We start from the raw sequence: 19,395 nt of genomic DNA on the forward strand, positions 1-19,395 counted from the left end.
GCTATGGCTGTTGAGTTAGGCAGCATCCCCTTGAACACAGAACCAAAGGCTTCTTCCCCAAGTTTTTCGGAAAAGTTATTTGTTGCTCTTCTTAGATCTCTATGCTTGTAAAGAACCAAAAAAATAGCCAGTAGTCACAAATGCGGCTGCTGACCGTCTCCTTCTGTATAATACCATGACAGTGGCAGCACTTAAGATAGAAAAGAACCCTGCATGTGCTCCAATTACAATCCAAGTGGTCTTTCTCTTCGTCTTAATTGCACAATCCACAATCCGGATAAGCAATCATGTGCCGTTTGGAGAGTAACTTATGTAATCAGATGCAGATGCGGTTTTCGGTATATTAAATAGATCCCCTATCCAAATGTAACACACACCATTACCTAAAGAATCATAAGCAAAGGCAGCGCATGAACAATTTGCTAAGCATTCTAATCTGCATTGATCATAGCTCACACATGAAAAATTCGTAAAGTTCTTAGGATATCCAGCATTGATTTTCGCCAAAAATGAGTAATTTTCCCCAGGACTGCAGTGAAAATGAGTTTTCCTCACACAGCCATCTGAGTAGTCGTCTAGTTTCCAATTTTCCCTGACTTTGGGTTCAAATCCTTCAATGCAACCACAACTAGAAGAAGTCCGCTGATTGCAAATACTAAAAGCACCGGGCGAAGAATAAACCTCACATTGGTCCAATGGTTCAACCGCAATCACAGTTCATCCCCTAATGCCATGGTCCCAGGCAGAAAACTTAAGCTGACCATTGATTTCAAGTGTGCCTCTAGTAAAGGTATCAGGATAGGAAGATAAATTAAAAGGTATTTTATCTAGCTCAAAAGAAAAAGGACCAGGCGCAGGATTTTTCGGGTTTCTCTAGGATGTAAGAACTAGTTTTCTCTTCGTACGATTATTGTATCCAAGCTCAGCACTCGGCAGCCAAATATCCGTCAGGTGATCAAAACTCTGCCATATAACAACAGATGAATTAAATGTATCTCTTATGACAAAGTTCCCATTGTCATGAAGCTTTGCTACACTGGAATTGAAGACCTTTGATCTTGAATTAGCCTACCATATTGCAACTTTGGAGGGGCTACGTAAGGTCAAGTTTCCATTTTCGACAAGTTCTAATACTGAAAATTTCGGTTTAGAAACAGGTTGTTTTCTGTTTGCGACCTAAACTACAGTCCCATGCTGTAAATTCTTGTACCAAATGCCTACGTAATAGTTTTGAGAATTACCTGGTGTGAAGAAACCGAGCTCGAATGTTCCAACTGGAGGTGATTGTTTGGCTGCCGGAGAGAGATTGGCCTGGAGAGAGATGGTGACAGTCGCCATGGACATACAAGCAGTGAAGGTAAGACATAACCAAAATGTCTACATGATACACCGGAGCATAGCAGAATTTTCGTATCCATCTCTTGATAAAATTGCAATGAACGAGTTTGGATTGCTGCAAGCAGAAGGCAGAACTTGTTCTTCCTTTGAATGAGATCTTAACCAGACATGTTGTATCAAAATATATAACTTGAGTTGCAAGTCAACAAACTACTTCACATTCACAAATTTTTTTTCTTTTTTCTTTTGGCTTCGTTCAATTCATCATCTTTACTATATTATTTAATATAATATAAAGTCAGACTTCATATTGTCCTTTTATTAATTAATTAAAATATATTTTTTTGTGTAAATTTAAAATTTCAAAATTATTATAAACTTTCCTAGTTTAAGTGTGATTGTGTAAATCTTAGATTAGATTTAATTCAAGTTATTTTCAAATTTGTTAAAATTTCTACATCAAACCAGTTCATCCATATCATCACGCAATCAGGTTCTTCCAAAACAATGATTTTTATCTCGATATTTTTTGCAGCCTAGATAGTATGAATGTACATTCACCATAATACATGACTCAACTTTACGTTGTTCCAATTTTAGATTCTACATAAATTGTGTATGCATTATATCCATAACTATTGAATTATGTGTGTTGATGCACAAAATCAGCGAGGACTTTGGTACAACAGAAAGTGTCAGGTTTTGTGACCTTCGCTTGGTTGCTTCGGTCACCAGTGAGGATAAGTACGTAAATGAATAGAGACAGAGAAGCAAACACAGGATGTACGTGGTTCACCCAGATTGGCTACGTCCACGGAGTAGAGGAGTTCTCATTAATTGTGAAGGGTTTACACAAATACATAGGTTCAAGCTCTGGTTTAGTGAGTTCTAGTGAATAGTTTAGTACAAAATGACATTATAGATTATTGTGGGAGAATGATCCCTATTTATAGAAGAGAGTTTCTAGTTTTGTTCTAATATTGACACATGTCGTGTTGTGATTGGCTTCTGATGTTGACACGTGTCGTGCTGTGATTGGCTTCTGATGTCGACACGTGTCGCATTGTGATTGGCCTTCTGGTTGAAGGGAAACTCTTCTGGGTCCTTGACGGTATAACGTTGACCGGTGCTCAGTAGTTTCGGGATTAGTCAAGTATGGTACAAACAATGTGAATTTAATATTTGCCATGAATTGCATCAAATATATGTTCATTCATTAAAATTATTTGAATATGCTTTGAATTAATTGAAAAAAAAAAACATCGGAAACTCTTAGGGTCCTTTGAACCCATGACCTGTGACACAAAACTGGGCTCATACTAGCCTATTTAGGCTGCCATGCACCGGAGCCGAACCTATGCTCCATCTGAGACGACGTCGTTTTGGCATCGAACCCACGACCTAGCGTCGCCTGCAGTCGGCCATAGCTTCACCATTTTTTTCCTGGGAAATCACAACCTGCATTCGTGTTTGGGACCTCACCATCGTCTACGACGATGGGTTTTTCTCAGAAAAACCGATGAACCATCAATGAATTCTTCGAATCCTCAAGGTTTCTCGAACCCTCGACGTTGAAACATGATTTTCCGTCCAAGATTTGGGTTCCTAGTTAAACCCACATGCATCGCCTTACCGTGACCACCCGAGGGAAGTTTCCTGAAGTGACGCTAGAGCTTTTTTCCTATTCGAATCCGACACCCAACACCGCTGAGGTGTCCTAGGTTTTCTCGACTCAAGCCTTAGTGGGTTTCTGACCCTCAGGCCTGCATCGCACAACACCCTTTGGGCTTGCTGATTGCTCTTGCTACCATGGCCCATATCCAACAAACTAAATTGGGTTTTTCTGTTGGACCCAGCCCACGTACCACCAGCCCAAAATCGATTTTTTGTGCCCCCGTGTACTCGTCGCACCAAATCAGAGCCCTTCTCGAGCCTCTGCTTTTCTGGGTATTGTTTCATCATTTTTCTGCAAATTTCAATCCTATCTATTCTCCATAAGCTCTCTGGTTGTTTAGGGTTTTTCAGTTTTTTGCTGCGTTTTACTTCATCACTAATTGTTAATATTGTTGGAGGATTTTTTGTAATTGGAGCCAGTTTTTGTAATTGATGATGTTGTGATTCTGTACTCTATTAATTATGGTATTATTTTGTCAATTAGCTGATGAAATGACGAGGATCATATGGAAACAGCTAACGATGTGTGAAGATTCATTTCAGAGTGATTTTAAGTTTATTGATACTTTTGTTGTAGAATTTGATTTTATTTAATCTGAGTTTTTCGTTCGTATGCTGTTGTAGCTTAGTTTTCCCTATCTGGACTTGGATTCAACTGATGACAGAGTTACAGTAGAGAGTGTTGAAGCCACTCTTAAGTATTTGCTTTTTGTTTAGTGTGAAAATAATAGCATGAGATTTGTTTTTTGGTTCATTACATGCTAATCAACCAACTCCTGCCTGTAATTATTTTTCTTGCTTCTTGGTCAATAGCATTTCTTAGGATTTTTATTCTTACCCTAGCATTCTAATAGACTTTATGTTGCAGAGATGTACTTTTACGGAGGCAACTTTTATGACTTTACTTCCCTTGGTGAGTTTGTTTTGGCTTCATTTCATTAGCTTTGTATAGTTTCTACTCGGTTTTTAAAACTATTGATTTTGGTACTTTGTTTATAATTACCAACCCTTTACATTAGAAATAAAGAAAGATAGATATATGAAAGGAACTTGATGTTCCTGGACAGATATATGAAAGGAAAACATATCCTTTTGAGTTTTCTACAGTTGAGATGTCATATGAGACTTAGAACGGGAATGTGAGACTTAGGTAACTCTTAAGACATTGATAGTTACTTATATTTTCATTCTTAATTGTTTATCGAAGACTTGAAGTAAATATCTATTGGCAGCTTTTAGATTTTGCTACACTAGTGTAGTTGTGGTTATGGTAGTAGCATAGTGGAATACCATGATTTTGTGGTAATCTCTCTCTCTTGGAATACCAGGATCTTTTGAGCATCATGCACACTTTTTATTATTTAACAGCCACCCCATTGTTAGTCCTCCCTCAATGGATCTTCCTATAATTTTATTGCCTTTGCAGATGGAAGTTGGAATCGAATATTGTCTGCATATTATTGAGTTTGAGTACAACAAGAGCCAAGTATGTCATGACTAGGGTCTTGTGTTTGTCATTAGTGGTTTACATGCGTGAGATGAAATCCGGAAACAATGGTTGTTTTCTGCTTGACATTTATCTATTTGTGATGTTCAGTCCCAGCAGGAGATTCCCCTGTTGAACTTGATGTTTACAATTCAAAGGGCCTGGTGTGGCCTGGTTGGTACATCTTGCCTAGTTTGATCAACGGGAGGAACAAAGTGAAGAAACAAATCCATTAGATTGTTCCATCTTACTAACTAAATAAACAGCGTCTCGCACTCTTACCTCACCTTTGGCGCATTCTACTTTCATTCACGACCCAAGCTTCGATTTCAATCTGAAGTAAATGTTGATGAGGTTTGTATTGTAATATGAAGGGGAGAGGCATAAAGTTTAGAAGGAAAAACACTCAAGGGGATCTCTTGCTAGGTTCGACATAGAAGCACAGGTCTGACGTAGGATTATAGAGTATATAAATGTTTAGATCATGTATTTATGTTTAATTACTGTAAGTTTAATACATTATTTGATATCAAAGATTCCAAATAAGTGTTTCATTTTGTGAATTATGAATTGTATCAATGATGTTGGATTTTATTTTAGTTTGGAACCTGTAGTAAATTTCACATTTAACAATTTTGGTGAAGTTACTAAAAATAATGTCATTGTGGCATCTCATTTGACGCCAAATATTTTTTTTTTAAACCCGTTGCCAATTATTTGCGACGTTTAGTTTGCCGTCGCAAGTCCGTAGTAAATAATATTTGCGACGTGCTTAAAGCGTTGCATATAATCAACCAACATTTACGACGCCTAGTTGTTGCGACGCGTTATTTTCCGTCGCATGCTCGTCGTAAAAGGGCTATTGCGACGCTTTTAGTTACTTTTGCGACACGTTTTGACCGTCGCAAAAGGCCCTTTTTTTTGTAGTGATTTGTAATGCTGGGCCAGCCTGCATGCTAGGCCTAAGCCCATTCCAGCCCATTCTTGGGACTGTGCCTCACAGCTCCAATTTGCTCAGCCCACTCGTGGGCCTCAAGCTTAATTGTTTATTTTTTTTAGACAATTTGAGTTTTATATTTTTTCACCCATACTTTAAATTTGGTCTGAAGTTCAAATAATTAATACAATTATAATTATAGACCTGAAGTTCTATTTGCATATTTTCTTGTTGCATATTTCTGTATATATATTTGCGTTTGCCTGCATAAACATATGAGCTTGAAGTTCATAATTATTTCGAAACCTGAAGTTTTCTAGAAACATGCCTTGTTTGAAAACCTAATGTTTTCCTGAAAAACATCACCCATGAAAACCTGAAGATTTTTCATGCGAATTTTAACCAATACATGTTTATTAGAACCTGAATGTTCTACTCTTATGTGAATGGATTGATATTTTTTTCTCCATTACACTAATCACATCTTGTCCTTTATTTTGTGATGGGAACATGTCAAATTTGAACAAACTCGACTTCACCGCTTTGGAGGTTTGCGGAAGGAACTACCTCAAGTGGGTCCAAGATGTGAAGCTTCACCTCACTGCAAAGAATTTGCGTCCTGCCATTGAAGATGAGACGGACAACCCGGTTAGAGAAGCAGAGAAAGCCACTGCCATGATCTTCATCCAAAGACATATTCATGACGCACTGCAAATTGAGTACCTTGCTGAGGAGGATCCACAAGCACTATGGGTCACTTTGGCTAATCGTTTTGCTCACCAGAAGGACATCTTCTTACTTGAAGCAAGACATGACTGGCAGTATTTGCGCTTCCAAGACTTTAAGTTTGTGAATGAATATAATTATGAAGTTTGTCGAATCTGATCACTTCTCAAGTTTTGTAACGAAACTTTGACCGAAGAGGATCTCCTGGAGAATACCTATTCGACCTTTTTTGCTACTAATATTGTCCTGCAGCAACAATATAGAGCTCAGAAGTTCACTAAGTTTTCGGATCTGATCTCTGTTTTACTTCTCGCTGAAAAGCAGAATCAGCTGTTGATGAAGAATCATCAAGCTCGACCTACTGGGACGACTGTTGTGCATGAAGCACACTATAGCACGAACCAACACCCAAAACACCAAAAGAGCCGTGGTAGGGGCATTCAGAAGCCACCCCGTCAAGGTCAACAGAGCCAATGCCCATTTAAAGGATGAAACAAAGTCCAGAAACGCCCTAACCTCGCTCCCAATGCCCCAAACTTCAAGAATAAGGGCAAAGCACTTGAAACCATGGATGCAGATATTTGTTATCGATGTGGTTCAAAGGACCATAGGTTCCTTGTTTTCCGAGCTCCCCAGAAAGTTGTAGCTAAATATCAATCTTGTTGTAAAAAGTTTGAATCAAACTTTGTGCAAGTGGACGAACCGAAGAGTACCATTGTGTTTTTGGTTAATTTTGAACAATTTTCCTTTATGTTTGGATTATTTGTTGGTGATTTGTTTTTTGGATATTAAGTTTTTTAATTAATTTCCATCCTTGAACACTTAAAAATTATTTTGAATGGATATTTGTTTTAAGAACTTTTATGCATGTGACCGATTCAAATTAATTTTCATTCTAGGTATGACTAGTGGGAAAGTTAGTTGTCTGGCAAATAGTGCAACCACGCACATCGTTTTGCTTTAACACATCTATTTCACTAACTTCATACCTAAGAATGCACCTCTAACAACCCTCTCAGGCTCATCCACCCTAATTGAAGGTTACGGTAAGGTACATATAATGTTGTCTAATGATACAATTTTGACCATTGATGAGGCAATTTATTCTTCATATTCCAAAAGAACGTTGTTGAGTTTTAAAGACATTAGAGATAATAATTACCACACTGAAACCTATGTAGAAAATGGAGTTGAATTTTTGTGCAAAACTTTCTACGAATATGGCCAAAAGTGTATTCTAGATAAGATAGAGCGTAACCCAAGTGGTCTGTATACGACGACTATACGCCCCATAGAAAGCCACTATCTCTGAGACCGTGCACGAAATTACACTTTGGCATGATCGTTTGGGATACCCTGGAATCATCACACGACCATCCACTAACCCGAAGTTTAGGTTCAATTCAAGGAATTACATGTCAAACATGGTCAATGGGAAAGCTTATTAATAAGCCTTCTTATGACAAGATTCGTTTAAATCCTCCTATTTTTTTACAAAGTATTCAGGGGGACATTTGTGGACCGATTCACCCTTCTTGCGGACCATTTAGATATTATATGGTTTTGGTTGATGCCTCAACATGTTGGTCACACGTGTATTTGTTGTCCATAAGGAACGCTGCATTCTCCAAATTGTTGGCTCAGGTTATCAAGCTCAGGGCTTACCACCCTGATTATCCGATCAAATCTATTTGATTGGATAATGCTGGAGAATTCACATCTAAAACTTTTGATGACTATTGCATGTCAGTTGGGGTTAAAGTTGAATATCTAGTACTCCATGTTCACACCCAGAACGATCTGCCAAAGGTATTCATTAAGCACTTAAAAATGATTGCTCGATCGTTAGTCATACGTATCAAGCTCCCGATCATTACTCATACGTACCAAGCTCCCGATCGTTACTTGGGACCATGCAATATTGCACGCAGCCATGTTAGTCCGCCTGAGGCCTGTTGTGACCCAACCATATAACGCCCTTCAGTTGGTTACTGGATACGAACCCGACATATCGCATCTGCGCATTTTTCATTATGTGGTCTATGTGGCAATTTCGCCGCCCTTACGTACAAAAATGGGGCATCAGCGAAGGATGAGAATCTATGTCGGATATGATTCTCCTTCGATTATTCGTTACTTAGAACCCTTGACAGGTGATCTGTTTATCGCTCATTTTGCGAATTGTCACTTCTATAAGACAGTCTTCCTTTCGTTAGGGGAAGATAAGAACGTCAACGTTCCTGAAGAACGATGTGAATTATCATGGATGACTCCCACTTTATCTCATTTAGATCCCTGCACCGCTCAGTCTGAAACTGAAGTTCAGCGCATATTAGATATTTATAGCATAACTCAGAGCATGTCAGATACTTTCACCGATCTAGAGCAAATGACAAGATCACATATTCCAGCTGCGAATGTGCCCGCAAAGATGGATGTACCAAATTTACGACGGATTTCCCTCCTAGAGGCCTGGGACACCAACTTTGGTGATCCATATACATTAGCAGCTAGCCAATCATCTGCCCCTACACATAAGCATGGCAGACCACTTGGTTTTAAAGATTCACACCCCCTGAAGAGGAAACCCATGACACAGGCACCTGAAGAGCCTACTGTGAATATGACTGTCCATTACTCATTCTATCTAACTCATGAAAAAATTCTAGATTACGGAAGCGTCCTTGAAGAGATGAATCCACCTCCCGAGAATCATGAGATTTTGGTCTATTATGCTAGCTTAGATGATGTGTGGTGTAGAAATGAGATGATCGTCGACGATGCATTAGCATATGCAATAGCTACTGTGATCATGTTGAGCTATGACATTTAACCCTGTTCCGTTGATGAATGTCAATGTAGAACCGATTGGTCAAACTGGAAACAAGCAATCCAAGTCGAACTCGATTCGCTTGTGAAATGTAAGGTGTTTGGACCTGTAGCTTCTACTCCTCCACATGTGAAGCTTGTTGGCTACAAGTGGGTTTTCGTTCGGAAGCATAATGAGAAAAACGAAATTATGCGTTACAAACCTCATCTTGTTGCGCAAGGCTTCTCACAACGCCCAGGATTGACTATGACGAACTTATTCACCCATTATGGATGTGATTATTTTTCACTACCTTATCAGTTTGGTAGTTTTTAAAAAATTAAGTATGCAGCTGATGGACGTAGTAACTGCTTATCTTTATGGGGATTTTGATACGAAAATTTATATAAAAGTTCTCGAATGACTTACATTGACTGGATCAAATATTTCCAAACCTCAAAACACGTTTTTAATTCGGCTGAGATGTTCACTTTACGGTTTGAAGCAATCCGAAAGAATGTGGTATAACCGTCTGAGTAAGTATTTGACTAGTCAGGGATATGTGAACAACGAACTATGCCTTGTGTGTTCATTAAGAAGTCACATTTCGGTTTTGCGATAGTTGCAATATATGTCGATGACATGAACCTCATCGGAACTCCCGAATAGCTAGTTAGAACTGTCGGGAACCTGAAGTCGAAATTTGAGATGAAAGATCTAGGAAAGATCGAAACTATCACGGTCTCGAGATAGAGCACCGTTCGGATGGAATCTTAGTACATCAAACGAACTACACCCAGAAGGTGTTGTGCCTCTTTAATGAGGATAAAGTGAAGCCTTCTAGTACTCCTATGGTTGTTCGATCACTAGATGCAAAACAAGATCTCTTCCGTCCGAATGAGGATGATGAAGAGATTTTGGAGCCAGAAGTTTCTTATCTAAGTGTTATAGGCGCTTTATTGTACTTTGCTCAATGCACTAGACCGGACATCTCATTCACTGTTAATTTTTTTTGCAAGATACAGTAATGCACCAACACGCAAACACTAGACTGGTGTTAAAGACATCTTTCGTTACCTTAAGAGTACTATGGATTTGGGCTTGTTCTATCCCTATGGATCCTCGAGTGATGTCGCACCCTCTTATCTCGAGTCGATTCTCGCCTTGTTGGTTATGTCGACGCATGATACTTATCTGATCAGCACAAGGTGTGCTCTCAAACGGGTTATGTCTTTACCATTTGAGGCACTGCTATCTCTTGAAGGTCAACTAAACAGACCTTAGTTGCCACTTCGTTTAACCATGCTGAAATTCTCGTCTTACATAAAGCAACTCGGGAATGCTTTTGGTTGAGAGTAGTTGTGGGCCATATTCGAAGCTCATGTGATCTTTACCCCATCGTTGATGTCTCGACGATGATCTATGAAGACAATGCTTATACATCAAACAGCTCAAGAAGGGTTACATCAAAGGAGACAACACCAAGCACATTGCGCCGAAGTTCTTCTTCTCACATCAACAACAAAAGGATCAGAAGATTGAAGTCACACAAATCCATTCACAAGACAATCTGGCCGACCTCTTCACTAAATCACTACCGAAGACGACGTTTCAAAAGCTTGTTCAAGGAATTTGTATGCGTAAGGGAGGAATAACACACACATTCCTCTTATTACTATAAATAAAGGCACTACGTATGGGGGAATAACAAACACATTCCTCTATACAATTACAGACACACATCTCTCTCTCTTCTCTCTTTGTCGCCGGCCCCCTTCCCCTTATTAGTTAAAATAGGCCACAACAAAAATTGACTTTTAAAGCACAATTTTAACATCGTGGGACACTAAGTCTTAAATATATATATTTTTTCCAGTTTATCTCTAAAATTGATGTTGTATGTTTTGAAGGAATATTCTTTGTCCACAGTTCATATTCTTTTGGCTTTTGAGTTAAAATAGTTTTTGAAATTAGTATAACTCATCAAATTAGTTTTTGACATTAAAAACCAATTGGAATGGTCTCTGAGTTCGTCTATCGTAAATCATTTTAATCATTCCGTGAAAAATCTGGCAATATCCTTATTAAGTCGAAGGGTTGGTTTAACAAAATTACCTTTAAAAAGTAGTTACATGGTCACGTGACAATTTAACGAGAACATTAACAATTTTTTTATAGAACTACTAAAATAATTTATGGTGGACAAACTCAGGACCCACATCAATCAATTTTCATTATTACAAACCAAAATGAAGAGTTATGTCCTTCTCGAAACCATTTTTGACTAAAAAACTATTATTTTCCTCATCATGGCTCAGGTCCAATGCAAATACTCGCTTGTCTTTCCAAGATCAAGTGTTGCGAATGGCTTCAGCGGAGACTGAGTTAGAAATAAGCCTTAAAAGCCAATCATAAAATGATATTTTACTTACATTTCTTATATCTTGGAAAATCTCAATCAAATAGATTTATTTTATCTTTTTCTTCTGGCGTTTACGCCTACACACGTAAGAGAGATGTGAACAAAATATTGATGCTGATGGGCTTGCACTTTGGGGGGCTTAATATTTTTCTACCCTTCCTTCCTTGTTTAGGCTAATCAGACTATGAATGTGAATAGGACCACAACTATCCTTAAGAGGAGAAATTTTTCATTATGACCGGAACATGGGTGTTACAACACGTATTTTTATATAAGTGATGGAAAATTTTATTTTTTAAGCTATTAACTTTTTAACATACATATTCTACCATTTGCATAATGACACGTGGTATACCACCCCGTTGGTCACATTGAACAATCTATCCCTTAAGAGCCCTACAAATATCTTCACAGACAAATTTGTCATGAATATCAGCAAAGACTTAGGCATGTAGCATCCCAAAAGTCTCAGAAAGCCTAATGCAAACAGTTCCACTTAATACATTTGTTGCACCATACTATCTCGAACTGGAGTAGCTTCAAGGACTAAGCTGACTTGGCTTGACATAAACTAAGTAGTATAAGAATAATAAAACGTTCAGTGTTGTGTCGAACTAAATTAAGGAGTATTTATCAAATATAGCCAAATATTAGCCCTTAATTTCAAAAATGTCAATTTTTATAAAAACTTTCAAATATATCCAAAATATCACTTAAATAGACACAAATGCCCTTAAACTTTAAAACCAAATAAATTTAAACCCCAAAACCTAAAAAATGGTGGAGAGATAGTGAAGGCATCAGCTACTGTGGAGACTTTGTGCAACCCTAAACGTACAAAGGTGAGTGTGGATGGTTAAATTTGTCATTCTTCCTATTCTATGTTTTCTCTTTGCTTTTGTAGTTTCTTCCTTCGGTTGAATTGTATTGAAGAACGAACTGTCAATTTTTGTAAAGTTTACGGAATAGAAATTCTTTAGCACATATTAGAAAAATTAGGTTTCTTATGTCAATGGAAGATTGACAAATCTAATAGCATTTGCCAATCAGTTAGAGGCAAAGCTAATAGTTCTCCAGTGCATATTTGAAAATTTAGGGTTTACGGAATAAAGTTTTTCTTTCTGTGTTTTTATTCATCTTATGTTGGTTTGGTAAGCAATATTAATTTAATTTTTTTCAATGCAAAAAGTAATTGGAAGTTTACTTCTAGAATAGCACTTTAATCAACAAGGTCCTTCTTCCATTGCTCAAATTCATGATGTTTTGTGTATATATTAACGTTGTATATATTAACGCCCAGCCTTTCTCATGATTCAATCCAGTTTTCACAACACCCTTTTTATTATCACATATATATCGATTTTAGTTGTGTATGTATGTCACTTTTTTTTTCTTATTGTTTTGCTTATATTTCAGGACAATGTCTAGTTTGACAATTTTAGTGAACTATGGTGGGAGGTGGGCTGACTCAACGTTCAAAAATTGCAAAACGAAAGGGTTACTTGTTTCAGACAAAATTACAATTGCGGAGCTTTAGAAGAAAGTACATTGTATTGTGAATGTGGATAGTAACTGATGATGTGCGTGAAAGAATTGTCCTATCACCAATTACATGAAGAAGATATGGTAGGCACAAAGAAAAGAGGATCCCATCACGTGGAGAAGAAAAATCAACTCGAAAGTGTTCAAAATGTGGTTCAAATGGCCATTATAAATAGACTTGTAGGAATTCCGTTCAACTTCATCCTACTATGTAGAACCCTTTTAAATTGGAGTTTTATGAATAAAATTATTTTTCTATCATTTTATCGTTTGGGCCAAGAAATTGGGGTGTAACGAATAAATATTTTCTTTTGATAATTTTATTGTTTATTTTGGTAGTACGTACAATTCGTTAAAGGGAGTTTTAACGAAAAGCTCGCGGTACTGTTCACTTTAACGAAAAACCACATTTTTACACTAAAAAGTCAAACCTGGTACTATTCACTTTACCCTTTATTTTGTCCTTATCATTAAAACTCAAAATTTTCAAGTCATTTTCATTAGTTTTCCTTTCTTTAAATTTCCGACAATTAAAAGATAATTACTTTTATTTATTTACTCTGATAGTTCACTTTTATAACATACTAAAGTTTTTTCTGTGAACCATGTGAGAAAGAAAGGTTTCCTTGATTATTTATTAAAAAAAATTGAGAGAAAACTTTTGCTCTTCGTTTGGAAAAGAAAAAACAAAGAGAAAGTTTTAGTTAGAGATTATAGCACAAGAAGCCTTAAGTCTAACAATTACACTATGTTTGGAGAAATTTAAAATTACTAAGGAATTTTAAAATGATGGAAATTGAAATGAAGAGATTTTATTTTTTAGAATTTGTGAATTTTCTTGTTTGGTTAACCTAAAAAACAATGGAATTGAATACGGAATTTGTTATTTTTAAACTCTCAATCATAGAAATTGGAAAATGACACATATTTACATGGAATTTAAACTTGGGAATTAGAGGTCCCAAATTCCAAGTTTTTTTTCCATGTAGAAATTCTAAATTTCTATGTTTATGAATCCAAACAAAGAAATTGGTACATGTCAATTTATAAATTCCGACTTTTACCAAATTTCAAGTTTATTTCCCTCATCCAAACATAGTTATTCGTATAAATTGATAGTAGCTATGTCTATTTAAGTGAGATTTTGAATATATAAGAAAGTTTTTATCAAAACTTACATATTTGGAAATTAATAGTTATTTTTTTGCTATATTTAATAAATTCTCTAAATTAGGACTCAATTATTTTAAATATCGACATATTTTTTTTATTTTTTTTTCTCTCCTCTCTCTAACTTTCCTTATTTTCTCTCTCTCTCCTCTCTCAAACTTCCTATTCTCTTCATTTTTTTTCTTTTTTCCTCTACTTTTCATTTCCAGACTCTTCTGTTTTTTTCATTTCTTATCTTTTATTTTTCTCTTCCTTTACGAAATCCGCAATTCCTTTTCTTTTTTATTCTATTCCCTTTTTTTCCTCTTCTTTTCCTTTCTAGACGTTTCTGGTTCTTTCTTTTCTTTTCTTGCTTTTCTAATTCGACAATTGGGCACAACTCGATGAACCCCAACCAGCACCACTTGCCGATCGGTTCATGAAGGCAGGCGCAAAATATTTGTGGAACAAAAAGGACGAACCGAGTGTTAAGCCGCCACCGTTGCTTCGACCGGACGGACGGACGAGATCGATTGCGTCGCCGCCGCTAGACCTGAGGAAGCTAATATCGAAAGGACCTGAGGAAGCCGATATCGACATCAAACCATCCCAAATCTTATGTCCAGATATAATTTCACAAATGAAGCAGAAGCAGAAGCAGTTCGCACAAGAGGTTGAAGAGAGCGAAGAGGAAGACGAAGGTCAGACAAGATTAACAAACGACGCAGCTCAAACGATTCAGGTGTGCAATCCAAAGACAAGAATATACGACAACAAACTAAATTCATGCAATTACACAAACATATATTATGCTTTGCCTCGATATCTAACAAGCATGTCTAGAGGTAGTTAATGAGTGGCTTGAAATGCGCAGTTGCTGACTTGGGCTTGAAATGCACTTTGGACATCGGAGCATGACCATGAACCCGAACCGGATGTGGTCTCCTGGTTGTTGATGCCTTCTGACGGACCTCCGATAAGGCGCTGGAGGAACCGCGGGACTGGCGGAACACCGATGTCCGAAACTCCCTCAAGAATTTGAACCACCTTCTTCATTTTTGGCCTATCCTTCTCGTCTTCTTGAATGCACCAGCAAGCCACTTTGCATGCTCTGCTCAGTTCATCTCCGTCTGCTTGGCCTTCCAACCTGCAATCTAACAAGGCGAAAAGATCTTCCCCTTTATTAACTGCATTCGCGAAACGGATGGGACGGAAGTTCTCTACTCCGTCATCTAACCCTTCTCTGTTTCTCCTCCCTGATATGACCTCAATCAGCACCATGCCATAGCTAAACACATCGGCTTTTGGTGTGATGGCTTCACCCGAAAACCATTCTGGTGCGAGATAGCCGACAGTTCCTCTCATGGTTGTTAAAACCCGGCTGTGGTGTCTCCCCAAGAGTTTTGCAAGACCAAAATCCGCCAATTTGGGACTGTATTCTGAATCCAACAAGATGTTCTCCGGCTTAACATCGCAGTGTATTATGCAGTCTCTGCAATCTTCATGGAGGTAAGCCAATCCTCTGGCAGTCCCTACTGCAATGTGATATCTAGTCTTCCAATCTAACATTGTCGGGTTCTTTCCAAGTAGAAGAGATTGTAGAGAACCATTTGGCATGTAGTCATAAACCAAAAACCTCTTTGAAGCGCTCACGCAGAATCCCCGCATGCGAATAAGATTAATGTGTTGGATTACACCGATAGTTCCCACTTCGGCACGAAATTGTTTCTCTCCCTGGTTCATACTTTTCAGCTCTTTCACTGCAATGGCTGTTGAATGAGGCAACATCCCCTTGAATACGGAACCAAAGGCTCCTTCCCCGAGCTTTTGGGAGAAGTTCTTTGTTGCTCTTCTTAAATCTCTATGCTTGTAAAGCACCAAAGAATCACCAGCAGTCGCCAATGCTCCCGCTGACCATCTCCTTCTAAAAAATAACATGTAAGTGGCAGCGCTTAAGATGGAAAATAACCCTGCAACTAGTCCAATTGACATCCAAGTAGTCTTTCTCATTACACTCCAAGTAATCTTATATTTATAACCCACAATCCGGAGATGCAATCCTATGCTGTCTGGAGAATAACTTCTGATACCTCGAGAATAACGTATGGAATCGGATCCGTATGGTGTTGCCCTTATATTATATAGATCCCCTGTCCACATGTAACACCGATGACTATCCGAAAAATTATACGCAAAGGCAGTGCATGAGCAATTTATTAAGCATTCTGATCTGCATTGATCAAAGCTCACATGGAAAATTTCCTTGAAGTTCTGAGGATATGCAACACCAGTTATCTCCAAAAATGAGTCCCCAGAACTGCAGTTAAAAGGAATTTTCCTCACACAACCATCGGAGAAGTCCTGTAGTCCCCAATTTTCCCTGACTTTGGGTTCAAATCCTTCGAGGCAACCACAATGAGGATACCCCTGCTGGTCGCAAATACTAAAAGCACCACACGACGCATTGACCTCACATCGGTCCGATGGTAGAGTTGAAATCGAATTCCATATACTGTAAAATTGGTCCAAGTAATAGAAGTTGAGCTGACCATTGATTTCAAGCGTGCCTCTAGTAAAGGCATCAGGATGGTCAGATAAATTAAAAGGTAATTCATCTAGCTCAAAAGAAAAAGGACCAGGTGCAGGATTTTCCACGTTTCTCCAGGATGTAAGAACTAGTTTTCTCTTGGTGCGATTATTGTATCCAAGCTCAGCACCCGGCAGCCAAGTATTCGACAGGTGATCAAAACTCTGCCATAAAACAACGGATGAATCAAATGCATCTGTTATGACAAAGTTCCCATTGTCAAGAAGCTTTGCTACACTCGAATTAGAGACCTCTGATCTCGAATTAGTCGACCATACTGCAACTTTGGAGGGGCTACTTAACGTCAAGTTTCCATTTTCGACAAGTTCCAATGCCAAAAAAATTGGTGCAGAAACAGGTTGTTTTCTGTTTGCGACCCAAACTACAGGCAGATTGGGTAGATTTTTGTACCAAATGCCTACGTAACAGTGTCGAGAATTACCTGGTGTGAAGAAACCGAGCTCAAATGTTCCACTTGGAGAGGTGATTGTTTGTCCCTTGGTAAGAGATTGGCCTGGAGAGATGGTGTGAGACGCGGTGGAAATACAAGCAATGAAGGTACAACATAACAAAAATCTCAATGCATAGCAGAGTAGAATTTTAGTATCCATCTCTTGATAAAATTGCAACAAAAGAGAGAGATTGCTGCAAGCAGAAGCCAAAACTGGTCCTTCCTTTGAATGATTGGATATTAACCAGATATGCTGTATCAAAATATAATTGACTTGACTTACAAGTCGACTTACAAGTCAACAAAGGATTTCATATCCACAAATATGACTCGATTGCTTACATTCAACATCTTAATTAATTAAAATAAATTTTTTATATAATATTTAATATTATAAAATTAGTTTGACTGTGCTGTGATAAAAATCACTTTTGAAAGTTCTGTGCGAGAAATACTGTGGAAAAAAACAAAAAAAATTGGCGTTTGGTAGACTATATTTTAATTAAATTTATTATAAGTACAATCAACAATTTTTTAGTGTTTGATAACTTTTGTGTAAAATGTAAAATGTGTAGAATGACTAAATAAAGATATTATTTTGAAGTAATACTTCAAACTATATGGTAAAAACACCAACGGGATCCTCTCCGGATCTTTTTAGTGAAAATCTTGGAGATCTGTGAATCGTGTCCTTTTATCATGCATCGTACGATCAATTTTCATCAAGTACTGTTTATGTTTAATTTTAAATAAAAATATTTAAAATAAGTTATGATCGCACGATGTACGATGAACATACACAATTCACGGATCCCTGTAATCCTCACAAGGAGGATCCGGCGATGACCCAGATTCGTGAAAACAAAGCACTTAACTTTCGGTTTTTAGACAGATCAATTATTATAAAGTGATTGCCCTTTAACTTGATCACCCACTAATGCAGATACTCACTTGTCTTTCCAAGATTGGTTGTTGCGAATGCCTTCAAAGGAGACTCAGTTAGAAATATGCCTCAAACGCAAATCATAAGATAATATTTTACCTACATGTCGTATATCTTAAAAACTCTCACATCAGCGAGAGCACTTTTATCTTTTTCTTGACGTATTCGCATGCACGTAAAAGAGATGTGAACAAAATATTGCTGCTGAGAGCAACTCCAGCCTTGAAGCCCTCCCTCCAGCAATCCACTATTCAATCTACTTAGTGAACAGTAACTGTCCTAAATGAACAGTAATTGTCATTTGCATCTTCACCCTTGGAGCCCTCCCCCCTGGCAATAGAAATTTCTATTCAACTAATTAATCTCTGCCGTTGGATTTAAAAAAATTTTAATTCCAACACTCCAGATTGTACCACGTGTCACAACGGTAACTTTTCTTAATTTTAAAACTATTTTTTTTTTAATTATAAAGCAGATTAATATCAACCGTTGATCTCAGATCGAACGATTGATATTAAATTAGCTTTTTTATTATTATTACCGTTGTAAATCTGACGGCTCGTATTAAAGAGCCGTTGAGATCGAACGGACCGTGGGAAGCCACGTGGCTTCCCAACAGTCACCTGCTGAAACTGGCGCGCGGGGCCTGTGCCCTGTAAAGCTGTCAGCTAACGCGCCCCCACTCGCGAGTGAGGGGCACGCGCCTGACACAAAAAAAAATAAAAAAAAGGATCGACGCCAGGCCTGGCGTCAACCTGACGTCACACCCACCTCGGGCTGCAAGGCTGGCAATCCTTCACGGGCCTGGCCCTCCGGCTCCCACCTTCACACAAGCTGCCCACGCTGGAGCCCTATCCACCGGCCTTCAGGCCCTTTCCCTTCGCCTGTCCCTGGAGCAACCACCAAGGGTGGAGTTGCTCTGATGGGCTTGCAAACCCTTAAGACCCCAAGTCTTACTTTAGGGCTGTAAAATTTTTCTACCTTTCCTTCCCTGTTTGGGCTAATCAAACTATAAATGTAACAAGGACTACAGCCATCCTTAAGAGCCCTACAAATATCTTCACAGACCAATTTGTCACCGAATATCAGCGGAGACTCAAGCATGTATCATCCCAAAAGTCTCAGAAAGCCTGATGCAGACAGTTTATTAGCCATGGCATTACGGGAAAATCTTGTGTCCACTTAGAGGATCATGTCATCCATACGCCCACTCACACAACTAAGCAAGACTGCCTTTGTACTCAAGACCACACTAGCCCGATTTCACCAATCTCTTACAGACGGTTCACTTGGTTGTGTGTGGGCCTACGAATAGAGTTACCTCAAGGTAG

The 19,395-nt window shown here is 38.2% G+C and overlaps 1 protein-coding gene and 1 pseudogene across 1 annotated transcript; both read right to left on the bottom strand.

Moving 5' to 3' along the window:
* Positions 1 to 166: 166 nt before the first annotated feature.
* LOC126600414 (G-type lectin S-receptor-like serine/threonine-protein kinase At2g19130) lies at positions 167 to 1,366 on the bottom strand (annotated as a pseudogene).
* A 13,403-nt stretch (positions 1,367 to 14,769) lies between these two features.
* On the bottom strand, positions 14,770 to 17,332 carry LOC126598362 (G-type lectin S-receptor-like serine/threonine-protein kinase At2g19130). The gene has a single exon (XM_050264719.1). It carries the CDS (start codon positions 17,279 to 17,281, stop codon positions 14,933 to 14,935), a length of 2,349 nt encoding a protein of 782 aa, XP_050120676.1. The 5' UTR covers positions 17,282 to 17,332; the 3' UTR covers positions 14,770 to 14,932.
* Between the last annotated feature and the right edge of the window lie 2,063 nt (positions 17,333 to 19,395).

This window comes from Malus sylvestris, chromosome 14 (genome assembly GCF_916048215.2).
Source record: "Malus sylvestris chromosome 14, drMalSylv7.2, whole genome shotgun sequence".
Classification (NCBI taxonomy): Eukaryota; Viridiplantae; Streptophyta; class Magnoliopsida; order Rosales; family Rosaceae; genus Malus; species Malus sylvestris.